Source organism: Panulirus ornatus, chromosome 26 (assembly GCF_036320965.1).
Source record: "Panulirus ornatus isolate Po-2019 chromosome 26, ASM3632096v1, whole genome shotgun sequence".
Classification (NCBI taxonomy): domain Eukaryota; kingdom Metazoa; phylum Arthropoda; class Malacostraca; order Decapoda; family Palinuridae; genus Panulirus; species Panulirus ornatus.
The window spans coordinates 10,717,605-10,735,068 of record NC_092249.1 but is presented as its reverse complement, the minus strand read 5'-3'; the positions used below and the strand labels follow the sequence as shown (position 1 = coordinate 10,735,068).

General features: G+C 39.6%; 1 protein-coding gene across 1 annotated transcript in view; it reads left to right on the top strand.

Annotated features, from left to right (window-relative positions):
- The first annotated feature begins 6,785 nt into the window (after window positions 1–6,785).
- LOC139757448 (solute carrier family 22 member 3-like) overlaps window positions 6,786–17,464 on the top strand; it is a 149,441-nt gene continuing 138,762 nt past the window's right edge. Inside the window, exon 1 of the mRNA XM_071677973.1 lies at window positions 6,786–6,926. Coding sequence (XP_071534074.1) covers window positions 6,864–6,926 — 63 coding nt within the window. The 5' untranslated portion in view covers window positions 6,786–6,863. The remainder of the gene's footprint in view (window positions 6,927–17,464) is intronic.

The window sequence follows — 17,464 nt, the reverse complement described above, 5'->3', positions numbered from 1 at the left end:
GGCCGATGGACACTGATTTTCCCAAGGCGTTCCCCGCACGGACTTAGCAGTAAGATCTATAGAGGTTTTTAGTTTTTTAATATATTGGCACTGGATGTTGTCCAGGTTGTATATTAACCATGTTACCTGGGTGGTCTATTCCTAGGAGATTGTTGAAGTCATCAATCCAGTGAGTATGATGTATTTGAAATCGCTCTACTTGTCTTTCAAACAGTTTCCTCCAGTACATGTTTAGAGGAGGGATTCGTGCTCTCTCGTGAAGTTCTGTGTTCCTGATGAATTCGTGCCATTTGATGTTAAAAACCCAACGTAGAGCTTTGTTCTGAATGATTTGGAGTGCACGGATGTTGGATTGGGCTCCGAGTTTGAGAGCTGAAGGGGCATATGTGATAAGAGGTCGTATTAATGCTTTGTAGAGGTGCAATTTGGTTTTGAATTGCGCCTCTCTAAATCTATACAATTTTGCGAGCTCCGCTTTCGCAATAGCCGCTCTAGACTGTATATGTCGGTTCATTCTCAGGTGTACATCATAGTTTAGGCCCAGGACAGTGTTGGTGTTTGAGATGGGAATGGGTACCTGACGGTGTATACGGGAGTGTAGGTAGACATTAATTATGTTGTATCTCTGACGTACATTAAAGTAGGATATGTTGCATTTTGCAGGATTTGTTTTAATCCTCCATTGTAACTCCCAGAGCGAAACGTGGTCAATTTCCTGTTGGGTTCTATTAATTAAGTGTGTGAGGGTTCTGGCTCTGATTAGCTGCGTGACATCATCTGCATACTGGAGAGTGACGGAGTCCAGGTGTATAGGATTGGGAAGATCATTTGAGTAGAGTGTGTAGAGAGTGGGGGCCAGCACGGAGCCTTGGGGTACACCGGCATTAAGGAAGAAGTAGTTTGAGTAAGAGTTTCTGTATTTGGTTCGGGTTTTTGTGTTGCTAAGATAGTTAGAGAGAAGCTTAATGGTGGGTCGTGAGAGTTGGAATTGGGTGCTTAGTTTATACCTCAATCCATCGTGCCACACGGTGTCAAAGGCTTTTTCAACATCTTTTGTGATGAGTGCGGTCATTTTGTGTCCATGTGTTGTTTCTTATGTAGTTCGTAATGATGTTGAGTTCATCTTGTGGAGCGATGTTGATGAAAGCCAAAATGTTTGTGTGAGAGTAGGTTGTTGTTTGTAAGGTGTTGTCTAAGTCTGTTGTTTATGATTCTTTCAAATGTCTTCCCAATGGACTCAAGTAGGCTAATGGGTCTGTAGTTCATGGGGTCTCTGTTGGATCTGTTGGGTTTAGGTGTCATTGTGGTTGTTGCAGTTTTGAAGGCCGCGGGAAAATAGCCAGAGGCTAGTGCCGCGTTGAAGAGGAAGGTGATGGCTCTAATAGTGTTGTTAGGGAGATGTGTAAGTAGCTGGTAACCAATGCCTGAATTACCTGGGGCTACTTTGGGTGATTTGAGGAAGAGGAATTTGACCTCGTTCGATCTTATGGGAGTTGTGAGAAGGTGGTCGTGTGAAAGCGATTGGAGTTGTATGATCTGTTCTGGGTAGAAGTGACTGGGTCTGTTTTGTATGTGTTGTGTGACAATTTGTGTGTTTTCGTACGCCAGAGGGTAAGGGAGGTGAGGGTGAAAGATGCCTTCCCAGTGTTTTTGAAAAATGTTGGCAATGTCTTGTGGGTTATGGTGTAGAGTGTTGTCGTCATTTAGCCCATTAAAGTCTGTTTTCGATATTCCTTTGAGTTTTCGGATTCTGTTCCCAAACTCTTGAGGAGATTTGGTCCGGTGTAGTTCTGTTGTGGTGATAAGAGATTTCCAGTGTCTATTGTGGTCTTCTAGAAGGCTGTTGAGTGTGTGGTTTCGTAGGGATGTGAGGTCCCACTGTATTAGGCCCAAACGACGTCTGTTTTGCTCAAAGCGTCGACGGTAACACGAGAGAAGTCTTGTTGTTCTGGGAGAAGGGAAGAAGGAGTATCTTGAAGTAAATGAAGCTTTGGGAATAGAAATGTCAGCTACCTGTGTGATTGTTTCGTGTATATGTTCTATTTCCGTGTCTATTAGTGTTATTGGGTGATTTTCGTAGTTTGTGGTGTAAGTGCAGTTGGAGAGAGTGTCTTTGAAACTCTCCCAGTCTGCTCTTTTGTAGTGGTAGTGTGAGGGTGATGGGACGAGGATAGGGTTAGACGAGAGATGAAGAAAGATAGGGATGTGGTCGGAACCACACAGTGGTCCTGGAGACAAGAAATTATGAAGATAATTGCTGGCTTTGTTGGAGAAGACAAGGTCAGGTCTGCCTTTCCCTCCCTGGCCAGTGAAGACAGTGTGGAAGTAAGGTCCTAGGAAGTTAAGACGTTTGTAAGAGTATAAAGCGAATAAGTCATCACCGTGAGAATTGTTTCTGTTGTGGTGGAAGGTTCTGTGTTGGGCGTTGAGGTCAGCTAGAAGGTAGACTGGGATATGTGTGTAATTAGATACTGTGTACAGATCATGGAGTGGAATGGTAGTGTTGGGTCGAGAGTATGTAGTGCAGAAGGTAATGAAGCCATGTATTGTGTTTATCTTAACTGCTAGAAAGTGTTCGTATTGCCAGGAGGTGGCGAGGTAATCGTGTTCGATGGTGTTGCGTATGAGAATGGCGACTCCCTCGTGTCTACTGTCTGGAGACTGTCGTGATGTATACCCGTAATGTCTAATTTTGTACCCGTTGGTGATACATGTGATGTTAAGTATCACAACATCGGGTTTTTTCTCTTCGAGGAGAGTGGCAATCAGATGACGGCCATTGTGATAGCTGCGCACGTTACACTGTAAGATTTTTAGCATTTTACGATTTATGGAAGTTTATTGGCCTTTTGTGTTTGTTGTCGATGAAGGCCGTTGAGGGGTCAGGAGAGGGGCGAGTGGAGGGCAGGGTCATTGTCAACAATTTGAAGGTCAAGGTTGACCGTTGGTGGGTTGTCTGGTGTGTGGGCAGGGTCAGGTGCTGGGGTCCTCTGGGAGGGTTAGCCGTTGGATGGAGGGAGGGGGGAGGGGGAGGGGGAGGGGGAAGGGGGAGGGGGAAGGGGGAGGGGGAAGGGGGAGGGGGGGATTGGTGAGTGGAGGTTTAGGGGGAGACTGTCGTGGTGGTGGAAGTTGGGACGGTGGGGGTGGGAGAGGAATCGGTATTTGGAGAGACAGTAGGATTGCTGGTGTTGGGTTGGGGGGTTGTGGATGGAGTTGTGTTAGGGGTTGCGGAGGGGGTATTGGAAGTTGGGAGGGTGACAGGTTGAGTAGCTGGGGGATTGTTGGAAGTGTTACTGGTGGTCTCCTGGGATACGTTTTCGTTAGGGGTCAGGGTGGCGGACGAGACAGGGGTCGGGAAGGGATGGTTGGTGGCGGGGGAGCTGAGGAGTTCAGGTGGAGTGCTTACATTGGGTACGTTGTTATGAGCAAGCAGCAAATCGAAAATTCTGATGAATTCCGACTTATCTTCCCCGCTCAGGAAGAACACTTTTAGGTAGCACGAAGCCCTTCTGGTAGGAACTTAACGCAGACGTTAGTGGCAGCATCCACGCCTCGAAGGCTCAATGAAGTGTTGGCAACGGGAGGAGGTTATACCAAGTATTGAAATAATAAAATTTACAGTCAAAGATTACTTTCTTAACCTCCAACAACATGTCTATGGTCATGTTATATAGAAATCTGATTTTCACTGTTAAAGGGAAGTTAACTAATGCAGATCCATGAAAAGAGTCATTACTTTTCATGTTGGTTTACTAAATACTATGATGTGGTGCCAGGTTTGTGACTTACTGTTATCAGTCACACAGGTGATACTACATATTACGTGAGGTTGCTGATTAATCTAAACCAGCAGACAGATAAATCACCGCCGGTATGAAGCAGGGTGTCGTGGTTACCATGTAGTATATTATTTTACACCACGAATTTGACATTTTGCAAGAGATAATGATTACTGCAATATGTCTTACTGTGCAGAATATTACATTTACATGCTCAATTTACGTATCCCATCTACTGTACTACATACGGAAGGATATATCGTTACCATTAGATAGGTGAGGACACCCACAGGCAGGGACATCAGGGCTACCACCATCTCACAGGAAAATGTTGACTGTTCCATTATTCCACGTCTGGTGCGTCACTTTGTTTCGTACAAAAAACGCGCGATAGTTTTTTTGCTGTGTGTACAAAGGCAAAGGGGATAAGTGTGAGTGCTCAAATTACAGAGGTATAAGTTTGTTGAGTATTCCTGGTAAATTATATGGGAGGGTATTGATTGAGAGGGTGAAGGCGTGTACAGAGCATCAGATTGGGGAAGAGCTGTGTGGTTTCAGAAGTGGTAGAGGATGTGTGAATCAGGTGTTTGCTTTGAAGAATGTATTTGAGAAATACTTAGAAAAACAAATGGATTTGTATGTAGCATTTATGGATCTGGAGAAGGCATATGATAGAGTTGATAGAGATGCTCTTTGGAAGGTATTAAGAATATATGGTGTGGGAGGCAAGTTGTTAGAAGCAGTGAAAAGTTTTTATCGAGGATGTAAGGCATGTGTACGTGTAGGAAGAGAAGAAAGTGATTGGTTCTCAGTGAATGTAGGTTTGCGGCAGGGGTGTGTGATGTCTCCATGGTTGTTTAATTTGTTTATGAATGGGGTTGTTAGGGAGGTGAATGCAAGAGTTTTGGAAAGAGGGGCAAGTATGCAGTCTGTTGTGGATGAGAGAGCTTGGGAAGTGAGTCAGTTGTTGTTCGCTGATGATACAGCGCTGGTGGCTGATTAATGTAAGAAACTGCAGAAGCTGGTGACTGAGTTTGGTAAAGTGTGTGAAAGAAGAAAGCTGAGAGTAAATGTGAATAAGAGCAAGGTTATTAGGTACAGTAGGGTTGAGGGTCAAGTCAATTGGGAGGTAAGTTTGAATGGAGAAAAACTGGAGGAAGTAAAGTGTTTTAGATATCTGGGAGTGGATCTGGCAGCGGATGGAACCATGGAAGCGGAAGTGAATCATAGGGTGGGGGAGGGGGTAAAAATTCTTTGAGCCTTGAAGAATGTTTGGAAGTCGAGAACATAATCTCGGAAAGCAAAAATGGGTATGTTTGAAGGAATAGTGGTTCCAACAATGTTGTATGGTTGCGAGGCGTGGGCTATGGATAGAGTTGTGCGCAGGAGGGTGGATGTGCTGGAAATGAGATGTTTGAGGACAATATGTGGTGTGAGGTGGTTTGATCGAGTAAGTTATGTAAGGGTGAGAGAGATGTGTGGAAATAAAAAGAGTGTGGTTGAGAGAGCAGAAGAGGGTGTTTTGAAATGGTTTGGTCACATGGAGAGAATGAGTGAGGAAAGATTGACCAAGAGGATATATGTGTCGGAGGTGGAGGGAACGAGGAGAAGTGGGAGACCAAATTGAAGGTGGAAAGATGGAGTGAAAAAGATTTTGAGTGATCGGGGCCTGAACATGCAGGAGGGTGAAAGGCGTGCAAGGAATAGAGTGAATTGGAACGATGTGGTATACCGGGGTCGACGTGCTGTCAATGGATTGAACCAGGGCATGTGAAGCGTCTGGGGTAAATCATGGAAAGTGTGTGGGGCCTGGATGTGGAAAGGGAGCTGTGGTTTCGGTGCATTATTACATGAAAGCTAGAGACTGAGTGTGAACTAATGGGGCCTTTGGTGTCTTTCCTAGCGCTACCTCGCACACATGAGGGGGAGGGGGTTGTTATTCCATGTGTGGCGGGGTGGCGATGGGAACAAATATAGGCAGACAGTATGAATTATGTACATGTGTATATATGTATATGTCTGTGTGTGTATGTATATGTGTACATTGAGATGTATAGGTATGTATATTTGCGTGTGTGGACGTGTATGTATATACATGTGTATGTGGGCGGGTTGGGCCATTGTTTCGTCTGTTTCCTTGCGCTACCTCGCTAACGCAGGAGACAGCGACAGCAAAATAATAATAATAATAATATTAGCGATATGTATGTATGCATTTTGCTCATAATGATCTCATGTACGTGTGGTAAGATTACAGTGAGCTCTGTTTAACCTGTCCAGACATTTAGTAGCATAACTTTTTCATCAATAACCGAACGTAACCGATGGTATATTCTCCTGCAGATAACGTTTTCCAAGAGGACGGTAACTGAACAAAGAACCTCAGGTCCATCACTAGATTTCCTTCGCAATAGTTACTAAAAGATCATCGAAGAACTGTTGTTCCTATCAATGTGAATATGGACTTAGAACTACCAAGAAATTTCGCTCTTTGTTGATGTGTGTACCTGCCATTAGCAGTCAGAGAGGGAAGTTATCATAACTGTTGGAGATTGTGATCATCAGTCCACCAAAACTGCTGAAGATTGTGATCATCTTCAGTCCACCAGAACTGCTGAAGATTGTGATCACCTTCAGTCCACCAGAACTGCTGAAGATTGTGATCATCTTCAGTCCACCAGAACTGCTGAAGATTGTGATCATCTTCAGTCCACCAGAACTGCTGAAGATTGTGATCATCTTCGGTCCACCAGAACTGCTGAAGATTGTGATCATCAATCCACCAGAACTGCTGAAGATTGTGATCATCTTCGGTCCACCAGAACTGCTGAAGATTGTGATCATCAATCCACCAGAACTGCTGAAGATTGTGATCATCTTCGGTCCACCAGAACTGCTGAAGATTGTGATCATCAATCCACCAGAACTGCTGAAGATTGTGATCATCTTCGGTCCACCAGAACTGCTGAAGATTGTGATCATCTTCAGACCATCAGCTCTAACGTCTTAAGACTGCCAGGAACATTAACGTAATCCTCGCCCCCTAGACAAGATAATTTTCAGTGTAACACTCGCCATCCAAAGATGACATTCGAAAATTTTGATAGAATCTTCGAACATATTGGCGGCTTCGGCAGGTACCAGATGGTAAGTAAAAAGATATATTTCGTTTGAGGAACTTGGCTTGACGCATCTTTAGTTGACACACTACCCACCAATGTTCTTATTATAGTTGACACTGTCCACCGATGTTGTTATTATAGTTGACACACTATCCACCAATGTTGTTATTATAGTTGACACACTATCCACCAATACTGTAATTATAGTTGACACAGTACTCACCGATGTTGTTATCATAGGTAACACACTATTCACCGATGTTTTTGTAGCTGACACACGACCCACCGCTGTTGATATTACAGCTGACACATTTCCCACCGATGTTATTATTATAGTTGACACACTACCCACTGATGTTGCTATTATAGTTGACAGACTACCACACCAATGTTGTTATAGTTGACACACTACCAACTAGTGTTGTCATTATAGGTGACACACTATCCACCAATGTTATTATAGTTGACACACTTCACCGATGTTATTATAGTTGACACACTATCCACCAAAGTCATTATAGTTGACACACATATCCACCAATGATGTTACAATTGACACACTAGCCACTGATGTTTGTATTACAATTGACACTACCCACCGATGTTTTTTATACTTGACACATTATCCACCAAAATTTTTCTCATAGGTGACACACTACCCACAAATGTTATCATAGTTGATACACTACCAACTAGTGTTGTTAGTACAGTTGACACGCTATCCACCAGTGTTGTATCGTAGTTGACAAACTACCCACCGATGTTGTTATTATAGTTGACACACTATCCACCAATGTTCTTATAATTGACACACAACCCACCAATATTGTTGTTGTAGTGACACAACACCCACCAATGTTGTAGTTATAGTTGACATACTATCCACCAATGTTATCATATTTGACACACTACCCACCGATTTTGTTATCATAGTTGCGATATTACCGACTAATGTTATTATATGTGACACACTATCAACAAATGTTGTTATTATAGTAGGCACACTACCGACCAATGCTGTTATTATAGTTGACACATTACCAACTAGTGTTGTTATTATAGTTGACAAACTGTCCACCAATGTTGGTATCATAGTTGCCTCACTAGCCACCAATTTTTTTGTTATAGTTGACACACTATCCATCAATATCTTTATCATAGTTGACACAGTATCCACCAAAGTCATTATAGTTGACACATATCCACTAATGTTATTATAATTGACACACTAGCCACTGATGTTTGTATTACAGTTGACACACTACCTACCGATGTTTATAGTTGACGCATTATCCACCAATATTATCATAGTTGACGCATTATCCACCAATATTATTATAGTTGACACACTACCACTGATGTTGTTATTATAGTTTACATACTACCCCACTGATGTTATTATAATTGACACTATCCAGCAAAGTTGTTATTATAGTTGACACACTACCAACCAATGTTGTTAATATAATCTAAATACCACCCCAATGATGTTGTTATAGTTGACACATTACCAACTAGTGTTGTATTATAGTTGACACACTATCCACCAATGTTGTTGTTATAGTTGGCACACCACCCACTGACGCTATTATAGTCGACACAATAACCACCAACTTTTACTCTAATTGACACACTATCCACCGATGTTAGTGTTGACACACTACCCACCTATGTTCTTATTATAGTTGACATACTATCCACCAATGTTGTTCTTACAGGTGACACACTACCCGCCGATGTTATTATAGTTGACACATTACCTAATGTTGTAGTTAGAGTTGACACACTGTCCACCAATGTTTTTGTTATAGTTGACACAGGTTCCACCAATGTTGTTATAGTTGACACACTTCCCAACAATATCGTTATAGCTGACACTTCAACTAATGTTGTTATAGGTAACATGCTATCTACCAATGTTTTTATCATAGTTAGCACAGTACCTACCGATGTTGTTATTATTGTTAACATACGACCCCCGCCCATGTATTTATCATAGTTGACATCCTACCAACTAGTGTTTTTATAAGTGACACTATCCACCGATGTTGTATTTATATTTGACAAACTACCCACCGATTTTGTTATAGTTGACACACTACCAACTGATGTTGTTATTATCGTTGGGACACTACCCACCGTTTTGTTATTACACTTGATCCACTATCCACGGGTGTTATTATGGTTGACACACTTCCCACAATTTTGTTATCATAGTTGACACAACTCCACCAATGTTGTTTTTATAGTTGACTCATTACCAATTAGTGTTATTGTCATAGGTGACACACTAACCCCCAGTGTTGTTAGTATAGCTGACACACTTCCCACTATTGTAGTTGAAAAATTACCCTACCAGTTTTTTTTTTTTTAATATAGTTGACACGTTACCAACTAATGTTGTTATTGTTGGTGACTCAGTGCCCATCAATGTTGTTATCATAGTTGACACTCTACCTACCGATTTTGTTATAATAGTTGACACTATCTATGGACGTTGTTATCATAGGGGACACAATACTTACCAATGTTATTATATGTGACACACCATCCACTAATGTTGTTATTATAGTTGACACACTACCCGATGTTATCATAGTTGACACACTACCCATCATTGTTGTCATTATAGATGAGGTAGTCTACCGATGTTGTTATAGTTGAAACACTATCCACTAATGTTGATATTATAGGTCACATACTATCCACAAAAGCTTTTATTTTAGTTGACACACTACCGACATATTCTGTTATGATGGTTGATATACAATCAACAAGTGTTGTTATAATAGTTACACATTATCCATCAATGGTGGTATTACTCATTAATGTTATTATAGTTGACACACTACACACCGATGTTGTTATCAATGTTGACACAAAACCCAACGATGCTGTTATTATGATTAAAATAGTATCCACCGATGTTGTTATAGTTGACACACTCCACCGATGTTGTTATTAAAATTGACACACTACCCACCGATGTTTTTATTATAGTTGACACACTATCCCCAATGTTATTATCATAGTTGACACTAAACACCGCTGATGTTCTTATAGTTGACAAACTCCCCACTGGTATTGGTTTTACATTAGACACACTACCCACCGATGTTTTGATTATAGTTGAGACACTACCAACATATGTTGTTATCATTGTTGACACTACCGACAAATGCTATTATCATAGTTGACACACTATCCACCGATGTTGTTATAATTGTTGAAACACTACCCACCGATGTTGATATTATAGTTGAAACACTGCCCACTGATGTTGTTGTTATAGTTGACACACTACCCACCAGTGTTGATATAATAGGTGACATTCTATCCACAAATGTTATGACTTGACACACAACCGACCAATGCTGTTTATATAGTTGACACTCTACCAACTAGTGCTGTTATTGTAGTTGACACACTATCCACCAATGTTTTTAGTATAGGTGACACACTACTCACCGATATTGTTATTATAGTTGAAACACTTTCCACCATTACTGTTATCATAGTTGACACACAGTCCCACCAATATTGTTATTTTAGTTGACACTGCCAACTAGTGTTGACGTAGGTGACACATCAAGCACCAACGTTGTTAGCATTGTTGACACACTTCTTACTAACGTTATCTTAGCTGGCAAATTACCCCACCATTGTTGTTATTATAGTAGTCACGCGACCAACAAGTGTTGTTATTGTTGGTGACTCAGTGTTCATCAATGTTTTTATTATAGTTGATACTCTACCCACCGATGTCGTTTTAATAGTTGACATACTATCCACGAATGTTGTTAACATAGTTGAGACACTACCAACCAATGTTTTTGTTATTTTAGGTGACACACTGTCCACTAATGTTGTTACTATAGTTGACACACTACCCGGTGATATTGTTTTTATAGTTGACACACTATCCACAAATGCTGTTATTATGGAACACACCCACCGATTTTATCAAGTCGACATACTATCCACCAACGTTATTATGATTGACACAATATCCACCGATGTTGTTACTATAGTTGTCACACCACCTGCCGATGTTATCATAGTTGACGCACTATCCACCAATGTTGTTATTATCGTTAACACACTACCCACCGTTGTTATTATCGATGAGATACTCTCCACCGATGTTGTTATAGTTGACACACTATCCAATAATGTTAACAAAGGTCACGCACTATCCACAAATGTTGTTACTTTACCCCTATGTTGTTATTATAGTTGACTTATACCCAGCGGTGTTGTTATTATAGTTGACACACTATCTCTAAAAGTTATCATTCTTGACACTCTACCGACCAGTGCAGTTTTGACACACTACCAACTAATGTTGTTACTATAGCTGACGCTATCCACTAGTGTTGTTATTATAGTTGACACACTACCCACCGATGTTATTATAGTTGATACACTATCTACCGATTTTGTTATCATAGAAGACACCTGCCCAACGCTGTTATTATAGTTTACAAACTACCCTCTAATGTTTTTTATTATAGTTGATACACTAACAACTAGTGTTGTTGTTATAGTTGACAAACTATCCACTAATGCCCTTATCATAGTTGACACTATCATCTCAAAACACTATCCAGCGATGCTGTTGATATAGTTGACACACTATCCATCGATGTTGTTATCAAAGTTGACACACTGACCACCGACCTTTATATTATAGTTGACACACTACACACCGATGTTGTTTTTAGATTTGATACTCGACCCACTGATGTGGTTATTACAATTGAAGTGCTATCCACCAATGTTGTTATCATAGTTGGAACACTGGCATCCGATGTTGTTATCACAGTTGCTACACTATCCACTGAAGTTGTTATTGTAGTGGAGACACTATTGTAGCTAACAAACTATCCACCGATGTTTCTATCATAGTTGACGCACTACCCACCAATATTTTTATTATAGTTGATACACTACCCCACCAATGTTGTTATTATAGCTGACATACTAAAACTAGTGTTGATGTTATAGTTGACACACTACTGACCGAGGCTGTTTTTATAGTTGACACATTACCAACCAGTGTTGTTACTATAGTTGACAAACAGTCCACCAATGTTATTATTATGATTGACACACTAGCCACCGATGTTTTTATTATAGTTGACACACTCTCCACCGATGGTGTTATTATACTTGAAAGTGTACACCAGTGCTGTTATTATAGTTGACTACCAACTAGTGTTGTTATTTTAGGTGACAAACTAACCCCCGATGTTGTTATTATAGTTGACAGAATTTCCACTGATGTTGTATAGTTGACACACTACCCAACCAATGTTGTCATTGTTTACACACTACCAACTAGTTTTCTTATTATAGGTGTCACTACCCACCAATGTAGTTATTGTAGTTGACACACTCTTCACCGATGTTGTTATTATAGCTGGCACACTATCCACCGCAATGTTTTTATAATAGTTGACAATGACCCCACCAATGTTGTTTTCTTATTATAGGTGACACTACCCACCAATGTTGTCATTATAGTTGACAGACTCTTCACCGATGTTGTTATTATAGTTGACACTATCCACCGCAGTGGTTTTATTATAGTTGACAATCAACATCTAATATTGTTATCATAACTGACGCACTAGCATGTTGTCATTATAGTTGACACACCAACAACTAGTTTTGTTGTCATAGTTGACACACTATTCACCAATGCTGTTATTATAGTTGACACTATCAGCCAATGTTATCATAGTTGACACACTACCGACCAATGCTGTTATCATAGTTGACACACTACCAACTAGTTTTGTTATTATAGATGACACATGTATACCAAAGTTATCATAGTTGACGCACTACCAACCGATGATTATATTATAGTTGACACACTATAAAACAATATTGTTATTATAGTTGATACACCATCCACCAACGTTGTTATTATAGTTGACACACTACCCATCGATGCTGATACACTATCCACTAATGTGGATATTATAGATGACACACTACCGACCGAGGCTGTTACTATAGTTGGCACCCTACCCTTTGATGTTGTTACTATAGTTGACACATTATCCACCAATGTTGATATTGTAGTTGGTACACTACTCACCGATGTTGTTATAGTTAGCACAGTATTCACTGCTGTTTTATAGTTGACATACTACCAACTAGCGTTGATATTATAGGTGACACACTACCTACCGGTGTTGGTGTTAATGATGACACTATCCACTGATGGTATTATAGATGACACAATACACACCAATGTTATTATCATAGGTGACACACTAGCAGCTAGTGTTGTATTATACGCGACACAATATCCACCAATGTTGTTCTCAGAGTTGACAGAGTAATCACCGATGTTATCATTATAGTTGACACACTATCTACGGATGTTGTTATCACAGATGACCCAATACCCACCAATGTTGTTATTATAGTTGACACACTACCAGTTAGGGTTGTTTGTATAGTTGAAACGCTATTTACCAGTGTTGTATCATAGTTGACACACTACCCAACGATATCGTTATTGTAGTTGACACACTATCAACCAATGTTGTTTCGATAGTTGACACACTATATATCAATGTTCAAATAGTTGACACACTAACCAGTGATGTTGATTTTAGTTGACACAGTAACCACCTATGTTGTTGTCATAGTTGACACAATCCACCAGTGTTGCTATTATAATTGACACACTATCCATCAAGGTTGTTATTATAGTGGAAACACTACAGACCAATGCTGTTATTGTAGTTGAGAAACTATCCATCTATTTTGTTATCATAGTTGAAACACTACCCACCGATGTTGTTATTATAGCTGACACTCCACCAATCCAAGTTATTACTAATTGACACACTACCCAGCAATGTTGTTACCATGGGTGACACACACTATCCATAGATGTTAATATTATAGATAACACTCAACCGATCAATGCTGTTAATATAGTTGACACACTATCAACTAGTGTTGTTATTATAGCAGACAAACTATTTACCAATGTTGTTATTATAATTGACACATTACCCACCGAGTTGAAACACTATCCCAGCAATGATATGACTATAGTTGATACACTAACAACTAGTGCTGTTATTATAGGTGACACTATTCAGCAATGTTGTTATTATAGTTGACACACTTTTCACCAATGTTGTTATTATAGTTGACACACTATTCACCGATGTTGTTATAGTTAACACAATACCCATGGATATTGTTATTATAATTGACCCAGTATCCACCAATGTTGTTGTTGTAGTTGACACACTACCCACCAATGTTATTATAGTTGACACACTACCAACTAGTGTCGTTATCACAGGTGTACACTATCTTCTAATGTTGCTATTTTAGGTGACACACTACCCACCGATGTTGTTATCATAGTTCACACGCTATCCACCTATGTTTTTATTTAGTTGACACACTTCCTACTGTTGTTATTATAGTTGAGACACTATCCTCCGATGTTGTTATTGTAGGTGACACACTATTCATCGATGTTGATATTATAGTTGACACTCTACCCACCAATGTTTTTATGATAGTTAACAAACTATCCTCCGATGTTGTTATTATAGCTGACACACCATCAACCATTGTTGTAAACATAGTTGAGACACCATCCATCGATGCTGTTATTATAGGTGGCACACTAACTGCTAGTGTTGTTACTATATTAGACACTATCCACCAATGTTGATATCATAGTTGGCACCAATGTTGTTGTTATAGTTGACACCCTACCCATGGGTATTTTTATCCTATTTGACTCTACCCACCAGCTTTGTTATCATAGTTGACACGCTACCTACGGGTATTGTGATCATGGTTGACACGCTAACCGCTGATGTTATTATGGTTGACACGTTACCCATCGTTGTTATTATTTTAGTTGGCAAACTATCCAACGATGTTGTTATTATAACTGGCACACTATCCACTGATGGTATCATTGTAGACACACTACCCATTAATGTTGTTTTTATAGTTGAGACACTACCCACCAACGCTGTTATTATAGTTGACAGTACCAACTAGTGTTATTTGACACACTATCAATTACTGTTATATCATAGTTGCCACCATACCCAATGTTGTTATTATAGTTGACACTCTACCCATCAATGTTATCATAATTGACACACCATCCACCAATGTTGTTATCATAGTTGCCACACTATCCACCTATGTTCTTATCATAGTTGACTCACTATCCACCAATTTTGTTATTATAGTTACCACACTATCCACTAGTGTAGTTATTATAGTTGACACACAACCAGTTTTCTTTTATAGATGACAATCTACCCACTGATGTTGTTCTTATAGTTGGCACACTAGCCACCAATATTCTTATTGCAGTTGACACACTTTCCCCAATGTTCTTATAGTTGACACGCTACCGACCATTGCTGTTACTATAGTTGACTCACTACCATTAAATGTTGTACTTATAGTTGACAAACTATCCATCAGTGTTGTTATAGTTGATTCTACCCACCAATGTTTTTATTAAAGTTGACACTATCCACCAAGGTTGTTATCATGATTGACACACTACCATCGGAAGTTATATAATAGTTGGCACACAACCCATCGATTTTGTTGTTATGGTTGACACCCTATCCAACAATGTTATCATAGTTGACACACTACCCCACCAATGTTTTTGTTATAGTTGGCACACTACGAACTCGTTGTTGATATTATACGTGACATACTATCTTCCAATGTTGTTATTATAGTTGACACAGTACTCACTGGTATATTTATTATTGTTGACACTCTGTCCACCAATGTTGTTATCATAGTTGACACCTTGCCCACCGATGTTGCTATCATTATTTGACACTTCCCACCTATGTTGTTATCATGGTTGACACACTACTCAGTTATTATCATTGTCGACACACTACCCCACCAATGTTATCATAGTTCAGACACTACCCACCGATTTTGTTATCATATTTGATATACTATCTACCAATGTTTTTATTTTACTTGACACACCAGCCACCGATTTTTTTTTTTAAATCATAGTTGACAAACTCTCCCCCAATTTTGTTATTGTGGTTAACACACTATCCACGAATGTTGATATAGTTGATACACTACCCATCGATGTTGTTATCATAGTTGACACACTATCCACTAATATTATAGTTGACACACTACCCACCGATGTATTATTATCGTTGACACACTACCCACCGATGTTATTATTATAGTTGACACACTATCCACCGATGTTGTTATTGTACTTGACCCAATATCCACGGATGTTGTTATATAGATGACACACTTTCCACCGAATGTGTTGCCATAGTTGACACACTACACCTCAATGTTATTATTATAGCTGACACACTACCAACTCGTGTTGTTATTATAAGTGACACAATATTTTTATCATAGTTGACATACTACCAACCAATGTTATTATAGGTGACACACCACCCATTAATGTTATTATAGTTGACCACTATCTGCCGATGCTGTTACTATAGTTGACAAACTACCCACCAATGTTGATATATTTGACAGACTATCCACCAGTGTTATCACAGTTGACATCTCATCGATGATGATTTTATAGTTAGGACACAATACCCACTGATGCTGTTATAGTAGCTGACATTATCCACTGATTTTGTTATAGTTGACAGACTAAACACCGATGTTCTTATAATTGATAAAGCTACCCATCGGTATTTTGTTATAGTTGACACTCTACCCACCGATGTTGTTGTTTTTGTTGACACACGACCCAAGGATGTTGTTATTATAGTTGACACACTACCCACTAGCGTTATCATCATAGTTGATATAATGCTCTCGGGTCTTGTTATTATAGCTGACACTAGCCACCAGTGTTGTTAATATAGTTGACACACTACCCGCAAATGTTGTTTTTATAGTTGACGCACTAATCACCTATGTTGTTCTTATTGTTGATACACTACCCACCGATGTTGATATCATCGTTGACACAGTATCCAACGAAGTTGATATCATAGTTGACACTATATTACCCCACCCATGTTGTTGTCATACTTGACACACTAGCAACTAGTGTTATGATTATAGGTGACACACTATCTACTATCTTTTTTTTAGTTGATACTATCCACCAATGTTGATATTATAGTTGACACACTACCCGACCAATGTTGATATAGTTTTACACTACCCACGAATGTTATAGTTGATACACTATCCGACCAATGTTGTTATTATAGTTGACACAATATCCACCAATGTTGTTATATTTGACGCGCTATAAAAAATATTGTTATTATAGTTGACACTATCCACGAATTCTGTCATCACAGTTGACACTACCCACTGTTGTTGTTATAGTTGGCATACTTTCCACGAATGTTGTTGATACAATTGACACACTACCCACTGATGATGTTATAGTAAACACACTGATGTTGATGTCATTGTTGACACACTACTTACCAGTGCTTTCCTTTAGTTGACACACCACCTACTGATGCTATCTTAGTTGACACAATATGCACCGATGTTATCACAGTT